This window comes from Orbicella faveolata, unplaced genomic scaffold (assembly GCF_042242905.1).
Source record: "Orbicella faveolata isolate gen_17 unplaced genomic scaffold, um_ofav_v1 contig_12, whole genome shotgun sequence".
NCBI lineage: Eukaryota > Metazoa > Cnidaria > Anthozoa > Scleractinia > Merulinidae > Orbicella > Orbicella faveolata.
The window spans coordinates 28,165,001-28,174,008 of record NW_028301539.1 but is presented as its reverse complement, the minus strand read 5'-3'; the positions used below and the strand labels follow the sequence as shown (position 1 = coordinate 28,174,008).

The 9,008-nt window shown below is 40.3% G+C and overlaps 1 protein-coding gene across 1 annotated transcript in view; it reads right to left on the bottom strand.

The window, feature by feature from the left end:
* Positions 1-4,452: 4,452 nt before the first annotated feature.
* The window catches only part of LOC110059858 (nuclear migration protein nudC-like), a 17,735-nt gene continuing 13,179 nt past the window's right edge, over positions 4,453-9,008 (bottom strand). The window contains exons 10-12 of the mRNA XM_089283153.1: positions 7,365-7,433; positions 6,341-6,390; positions 4,453-5,260 (exon numbers count right to left, since the gene is read on the bottom strand). Coding sequence (XP_089139279.1) covers positions 5,209-5,260; positions 6,341-6,390; positions 7,365-7,433 — 171 coding nt within the window. The 3' untranslated portion in view covers positions 4,453-5,208. The remainder of the gene's footprint in view (positions 5,261-6,340; positions 6,391-7,364; positions 7,434-9,008) is intronic.

Here is a 9,008-nt window from a genome sequence, read left to right as displayed (position 1 = left end):
ACGCGACCACCGGCGAGGAGTGTCAGGGGATGCAAAAGGGTCTGCTAAATCTGCGAGCCAGCGAGCCATGCGAGCCACGGTGCGAGCCATGCGAGCCATGCGAGCCACGCGAGCCATGCGAGTCATGCGAGCCATTTTTGCGAGTATTTTTTTTCTTCGATCGGTCTGGGAGGTCGTCCATCATTTCACCAAGAAACATCTAGCGCCCGACTATCACTAAATTAAACTACCGCTACAAACCGCCCGCTCGCCATCTTGAAAGCGGAGATGACCCTGGGGACGAGTATAAACGGTACAACCTCGCTCCTAGGGTACTCTCTCTTTCCCTGGGAAATTATTTTTAAATTTATCTACAAAAGTGCCTAAAATTGAAATATTCCCAGAAAAAGTCCTAATCTCGCTTCGGTTGCCAGAACTATTGTTAGTGCGTCAAATATGAAAAATGCTCTAAACATCTGTACATCGTGCCAAGTCTTGCGTCATAGTAATGGCAGCCCTGAGTTGGACGAATTTTTTTCTTTGTTTCATATTTTTGTTATGTGTAGAACGTAGAACGTAGTTTCTGTTTCTGAGATTTCAGCCGTGAATTTGATCGTTGGGTGAAAACTGTTTGCCGTTAGAAGGAAATCTCTTATTTTGTCTTTACTTGTGTTCCACATAGATATGACGTCATCGATGAAATCTTTTCCAAAAGATGGGTTTCGTGTTGCTTTGCAATTGTCTGAGTATTTCTATTTCTATTTTGGCCATAAATATGTTAGCAAAAGCTACGGCCATTTTCGTTCTCATGGCTGTTCCATGAGTTTGGAGGTAATCTTTTCCACTGAATTGGAACGAGTTTTCTTGTAAAATCAGAGTGAGCATTTCTCTTAAATACCTAGGAATTGGAGGGTTCTCGTGATAAAACTCTTCGTATGCTTCGCATACTGTGGTAATACCCTCTTCCTGTGGTATGTTTGTGAAGAGGCTGGTGACGTCCATTGAGACAAGAATGGTGTTCTTAGGCAGTTTAGTCTTCTCGATGAAGTTAAGAAAGTCTGCTGTATCTTTAAGATACGAGGCTTGTCTTTGTGCTATCGGCTGAGGAAGGTGGTCAGCAAAAGATGAGATCCTTTCTGTAGGGCCGTCACACCCTGATATAATAGGTCTACCGACGGGTGTCGGTTTGTCAGTGAATCTTTGTAAGTGTGTAAAACACTGGTATTCGCGGAGGATCGGGCGTAAGGGAGAGCCATTTGGCCGTCATTTGGTCCATGTGGCCTTCTTGAAGTAGTGATCGAATCAATCGATGAACTTTTTTGGCCGTGGTGTCAACCATAGGTTTGTCGAAGGGTCGGTATGTATATCATCAAGTTGGACTTGACCCTCGTTGAATTTATCTGTTCTGTTCATTATGACAGTTGTGGTACCCTTATCGGCTTTCCATGCATTGTGAGGCATTTGTAGCTATTTGATTTTTTTTAGCTTGGCTTCTGATTGGGCGATTCAAAAAACGTCTTGGTGACGGTTTGTGTAGTCGCTGCAAGAATTTAATACATGTATTGCGATCTTATTCATCTTGTTCCGTTGCTCTTGTTCTTGTTCTGATTGGCTAATTCAAAAAACGTCCTTAGTGACGGTTTGTGTAGTCGCTGCAAGAATTTAATATTGCGATCTTATTCATCTTGTTCCGTTGCTCTTGCTCTTGCTCTCATGCGAATATAAATGTAACATAAAAATTCTTAACATTTGTACTGTGGCTCGCATGACTCGCATGGCTCGCATGGCTCGCATGGCTCACATGGCTCGCATGGCTCGCATGGCTCGCATGGCTCGCATGGCTCGCCCCTTGGCTCGCATGGCTCGCTGGCTCGCAGGTTTATAAAACTCGATGCAAAAGGGCGAAGCACCTACGGAGGCCTGGTCCCGAAGCGAGTTGCGGGCCCGACCGAGGGTGTAGGTGCTTGGACGGTTGCTACAGAAACCGCGACCAAAGCGAGGCTCTCTATACCGAGTTACACCGATGGAAACCGGTGGAGTAAAGTAAGAGGACAGGACCGGAGGAAAAAAAGGGGGGAAGGGAGGGGTGAAAATATGCAGGAACAACCCGGAGAAACAACAGTTACGCGTACAAAACGAGCACGGAAACGAGCGTACCAGGCGACACGGCCCCCAGCAAGGGCTTCTGGCGAGGGCGAGGTTGAGTCGAGCCGGGGCCTGGGCGCTGCTTCGCTAAACATTAACTTCTGCATTGAATTTTCCAATTTAAGCAATTGGAAAGAAGAAGCCTAAAAAAATCAGGGCTTCAACGGGATTCGAACCCGTGACCTCCAAGAATACCGGTGCGATGTTCTACCAACTGAGCTATGAAGCCACACATTGGGAGCGAGGTCAATTCAGATTGAGTTTATATCACGGGAAGATATGAACTCAATTAATTGACCTCGCTCCCAATGTGTGGCTTCATAGCTCGGGTAGTACATGGTGTAAGACCTCACTACATTTGCTAGTAGTGTCGCCTATATATTGGCTATAGCATTGCTATGGCTATAGCACTGATATAGTAGCTATAGTAGCTGTAGTAAGCGCTGTAGTAGCAGTAGTAGCTGTAGTATCTGTAGTACACCAGTTTCGAATCCCGTTGAAGCCCTGATGTTTTTTTCAGGCTTCTTCTTTCCAATTGCTTTAAATTGGAAAATTTACTGCGATGATCATTCTTCACTTTCACCTACAACCGCAGTTCAAATATGAATTATTTCATATAAACTTCAAATCATTAACTTCTGCCAACGAACTTGACACCACTTTGTGTTCTTGCAAGTCTTAGAGCATGCGCTAACGCTTTCCGCTGATCATGTGCGTGTGCAAATGAGTAGAAAGGGAAGGCTCTTAATAATAATAATAATAATAATAATAATAATAACAATAGTAATAATTTTTTAATAACAATAATAGCAATAATTTTTTCAATAATAGCAATAACAATTTTATTGAGCTCATTAAAATTCTTCACTAAGACTTAACATGATAATCATTTACAGCACTAACCTATTTACAATCACAATTGTATTAAAATCGTTAAAAAAGGAAGCAAAATGTAGTTTACAGAAATTAATAAAATTGAGAAAACCTGAGAATTGGAATGACTTGCTTAAAATGTCACAACTTGGCCAACATTTTCTCGGAAAGAAGAAGGAAAGAATTCCGCGTTTGACGCATATGCACAAAAGAAACGGTCAACGATTGTTAGGCATATAAATTTATTCCTCTATAAATAAATGAAGGCTGATCATAGATGGCCACGCGGGCTTTGCAAAATTAATAAATTTATTGCACCTTGTTTAACGCGTCTAATGTTTTCGCATATGCTTTTAGTTTGATTTCCGCCCGAAACTTAGAGAACGAAGAAAGTTAGTCAACTTTCTGCGCTCTGAACGTCTTTCACAATGAGGAAGAAATATTATTATTAGGTGGGGCTTTGATATTGTTATGTTGTTAGAGGCGCAAAAGTTTCTTTGCGTCGTTTAAAGCTTGCATTGGGTAGCCCAGTGTAGTGTTAACGTTAAGTCCGTAATATCCCTGCAGGCCTTATTAGGGAACGAGGTATAAATACATGTGTTGGTTGGCCAAGCTGGGTTTACAAAGTTAATCAACTTTCTAGTTCGCGCATTGATATCCTTATTTCATTAGAAGCGAAAGACGGTGTATCATCAGTTCGCTTTGATATCCCTATTCCGTTCGGAGCGAAAGAGTACAACGAGGAATACACTTAACTCTTCCTTGATATTCCTATTTCGTAGAAAGTGAAATCGTATATTATGTTCGCTTTTGCAACGAGGAATACATATAAATTTGCTAACTCCGCAATTTTCGTAAATTTTGCAGTTGTGAAATTCGCAGAGCCGCTTTGCCGATGTTATAATTAACACAACAAAGAGAGAAAAATGTGTAAAATTCGCAAAGCGCGGCTGCGAAAAATCATTAAAATTGTAATTTCTGCGATTTTCGCAAAGCCGCAACTAAAAATCGTGAAATTTGTAAATTTCTTATCTAGGTGCATTTCTGGACATAAGTGGAGAACCAGACAACCACGAGAACCAGGGAACCACAAGTACACGAAAACTACGAGAAGCTAAGAACCACGAAAACCAGAGAAGCACAAGAACCACGATAATAAAAAGGTGCTTAAATTATTCTTTTCAAAGTTTGTGATTTAAGAAAAATCCTGGTTGCTATCGCGATATCTTTGTTACACTGTGACTGACTAAGTAATTGACAGCAGGGAGAGGGGCATCACGTATAAAGTCCAAAACAAACATCACTATAAGCGATACAGCATACACCAATTTTTTGGCGGGTTCTAATTTTTGGGGCAGCTGTACACAGGCTACAAAAATGAAATTCCCGCCAAAATTTTCTCTGCAAAAATTTACTCCACTGATGAAATTATACACAGAAACCTTACTTAGAGAATCTAGTTGATGCAATACATTTAATTACCCACGGTACACTACAGGGGTAGTTGCTAAAAAAGTTTACAGAAATGTGTCGTCTGAGGGGATAACATAGACTGTTCAAAACCGCTATTTTTCAACGCACGCAAAGGAAAAAGCGTGCGAAGCACGAGGGGATGGGGGCCCCACCCCTACCCGGTCAAGCCTGCCCTTTTTCGCTGGCGTCCAGTTCTTTAGCGGTTCTACCTGCGCGTTTAACCATTGAACAGAAATACGAGAAAACAGAGGGCTGTTGAACAGTCTAAGGATAACCTATCGTCACACTTCTCTCAGTGATCCACTACGAAAAAGTTTTCTACGGTCATGGGACGGTGGCGGGTGGCCTTCAAGGCTGATCGAAGTGACTTTAATTTTTTATCTTTATTTTTATTTTGGGGATTGGCCAAAGTGAATGAATTCAAATTCCGTTATTTTGAGCTTGTCTTCTTTACACCCCATTGCTATTTATATTGCTTAATTCCATGTGATGGCGCTAGCCTGATATATGAAACTGAAAGAGAAAGCCAGTCATAAATTTGAGCTAAACAAAATGCAAAGTTCTCTAGCAAAAAGGTAATCCTTTCCAAGCACTAAGTCCTTCGTAAAATAAGAGAAAACCACATTATAATGTTTGTATTCTGAATAGTCTTCAGCGTCCTCGTTTGATATGAATTTGAAGCTCAGTACCCGCAGCTTGATTTAATTTGAGTTGTTAGTTGGTCGAGCTGAATGCTATTCACGAAAACTTGGCTTTCGAGAAGTCCATCTCCGGATGTTGCTCCATAAACCTGGTAAAAAGACACAAATTAGAATAAACATTAGAATTAGAATAAACGGCATTAGAATAAACGTTTCTGTTTGACAACCTGTGAGAACTCATTCACCTAATAATAAGTTACACATGTATCCCTCCGGAGGAGAACTCCAATACAAAAAGGTCGGGGATGCTCGTCTTCCCCCTAAGGGGTATAAATCAAGGATTCTGGTCTCGCTTAATGTGTTCATGACGAAACGCCAATATTTGTAGCCTTCAAAGACAACATCGTTCAGGGTGCACTCGAAAAATAAAAAAAACGCTGTCATTTCCGTTCTAAGTGGTATCTTTTAGAGGTCGAAATTAATAAAGCTACGTAGGATCACGCCCAGATTTATCTCCTTTAGCTCAGGGCCGGATTACTTCAAGGTTTCCGATGAGCATCACAGACCTTTTCATATGGGAGCCCCCCTCCCTCGGCCCCGCCCCGGGGTGTATACCAGAAGTAAAGACAAGATAATGAATATTATTAAAAACTGGATCATTGGATAATGCAATTTGAGAGTTTTCATTGGCTTAGCCATCATGGGCTATGAGCTATTATACCGTGCTCTACAAATATGTAAGGGTACAGGTAATTTTTTTTTTATCTTAATTTTAGTTTAGTTTTTATATTTGGGAGCGTTTTTTATGAAGCAATTGCTCCACTTGCACTTGTTGGATATGAGATGATTATAGCCAACTCGGCTCTACGCGTCTCATTGGCTAACTACAATCTCATATCCAACGCGCGCTCGTGGAATAATTGTTAAATACAGATGGAGGAATGTGGTTTGAAGACAAAAAATTTCTCCTGACATTTTCTTAATTTTCCTGAGTGGATAACCTTCTCACAGGCTGGTATTTTCGTAATTACAATGTAAATAGGCCCACAATGGTTTAGTATGCTTCTTCTAGTAATAAATAAACTAACAAACTGACAACCTGCGAGCATTCTTAGAGCAAGATATATCTACCATGTACCAAAAGTAAAGACGAAATAATACCGACGAAGGGAAGTTACATCTACAATGCTTTACTGTAGCATGCTTCTACTAGTAAAAAACTAACTCACTTTTTAAGAACATCTTGCTTTTTCTGTTCTTCGGAGGTGGGTAATCCCATCTGTGGCGGAAAAAGAGTCTGTTATGACTGCTCAAACCAAAGTGTTAATGCACTTGTTTAACCTTTCAGCTCCAAGATCAAAATACAAATTCCTCATGTCAGTTATCATGACAAACACCAAAGCAAGTCGTAGTAAGCCCAACCGTTCAATCATTGGACGCCTTATTTTCCTTTTGAATCGTTAAGGTTGCACAGATTACAGTTAGTACTGTTGGTAGTGAGAGTTTGTTGGCGCATGTACATCAAGAGTATCCCATTCTTCACAGATATTCTATCGCCTGTCTCTCTTGTAAGGAGAATTTTGATGTTCACATTACAAACAAAGCAGTCAAAATCTAGTCTTATCTAACATGTTTGATATCTAGTCTAAGACTGAGCTGAGTATTTTCCTTTAAAATACCATCCCTGTCGAATTTCTTTCCGTCACTTAGAACCTTCTCACTAACACAATTTAATAGTGTAAAATACAGTTGACAAAATACTCATTTCTTTCCAATTCTTCGCCAGCAGACTAAGAGCTCAAGCTTTCTTTTGATTTTAGAGTAAGTCTACTACCGTTCTATCAGGAATGGCGTTCTCTGATTGGCTACGCTACTCACTATCTATTCTGTTGTAGACAGTGAGTAGCGTAGAAGCGAGCGCTTGTTAATAAATTGGAAGCCGCTTTTGTGCGTTTTCGAGGTGTCTGTGAAGAGGGTTTAGATAAAGTTTTGAATGCCTAGTAGATTTATGCTAAAACATTTAGATTCGCTCTCGATTTCTATGCGTGATAGTTGATTCGGGCTGCATCCTCATCAACTATCGCGCGATAGAAATCTCGAGCTCATAATCTAATTGTTAAGTAGCAAGTCAGACCAACAGTGTCAAGATAATCAAGGTTACATCCTAACCTTCTGGCTTTACTTTACATTAGCTGCCAAATTGGCAGAATTATTTCTAAATGATTAAGTCAACATTCATCCAATAATACTCACAGCTTTTTGTCTTTGGTCAAACATCATTTTTTCTACCATTCCTCGTGTCTCATCATCTAAATCACCAAGCTGTAAAACGGAACAAAAATATAACCACTGTAATAAGAAACAATTCCTTGAATTGAGTCGACAGCATTGAAACTCTTTGTTGCAGGAAAAAAACAATGAGTTAAGTCTGCATTTGAGTATAATAAAATATATCAGCAGTAGCCTCCATTTAGCGCGAAAATATGCTCGGATAATTGTCCGAAAAAAAAGGAACAGTTTTCTGAGAGCATAGCTCGAGGAAAACTCACCTTTGAGGCACAGATAATGTCCAAGGAAAACTATCCGAGCTTATTTTTGCCCCAAATGGAGGCTATTGTGTTTGTTATCCTTCAAACATTTTTCGCAACACGCGCGGTTTTGAAAATTGGGAAATATCCGAGTGATATTCCCCAGTTTTAGCAGGGGCATATTCAGTCACGTGATGTGTTTAGACTGATCACTCGCAAGTGAAAATATTTGATGGATTACATTGCTAAACAGGCCAAAGCCTTCAGGACTCCAGTTTCAGTAGGATGAATCAGAGAGGAGTGTATCATATTTACTCCTCACCCCCCCTCCCTCCACTGCATTTAATCCAGCAGAATCATGTAAATGTATGATCTCATCCAAGAGACCAGGGGCCCGTTTCTCGAAGGTCCCAAAACGTTTTCGCACCCAGAAAGCTGTACCAAAATCTCAAACCTTAAGATTACTGAGCTGTTTTATTCACATATTCTTAATATGAAGAAAGGTTCTCTTCATACAAAAAGTTTGAGGTGTTTAAACCTCTCTGTTTTTAGATACAGATCAATTAAAAATGGCTTCCCAAGACTTTCAAGAAACGGGCCCCAGGCCTCAGTCTGTACCACAAGATCTGAAGCCCAGTAGGTTTAACATTACATCACAATATTTTGCACAGGGATACTGGAGTTAAGGTAATTCTATGGAACGCCAGAACTGTCTTATGATACTTTTTTTATTATATTGGGTGGTTATGTCATTATATTGAGTAGTTATGTTATTATATTCGGTGATTAACTCATTATACTCGGTGCTTATTCCATTATACTGGGTGCTTATTCCATTATACTCGGTGCTTATGTCTTTATATGCGGTGCTGTCTTCATTATATTCGGTGCTTATTCCATTATATTCGGTGCTTCCCTCGTTATATTCGGTGCTTTCTTCGTTATATTCGGTGCTTTTTTCATTATATTCGGTACTGTCTTTATTATATTCGGTGCTTTCTTCGTTATATTCGGTTCTAACTTTGTTTGGTGTTTTCTTCATTATTACGGGTACTAACACTATTATATACGGTGCTCTCTTCCTTATATTCGGTGCTCTCTTCCTTATATTCGGTGCAAAGGCCATTATATTCGGTACTTCCTTGTTCGGTGCTTACTTCATTATATTCGGTGCTTACTTCATTATATTCGGTGCTTTCTTCGATATGATCGTCACCAGTCTTCGCAAGGGGTCGTACAATTTGGAGGTAGTCTAGGGAAAGCCGGGAAAAACGGGTGTCACGAAAACTCAGACCCTGAAACCTCAGACCCCGAAAACTCAGACCTCTCGAAATTAAAAACTCAATTGTTATCACCTGAATTGCTCTAT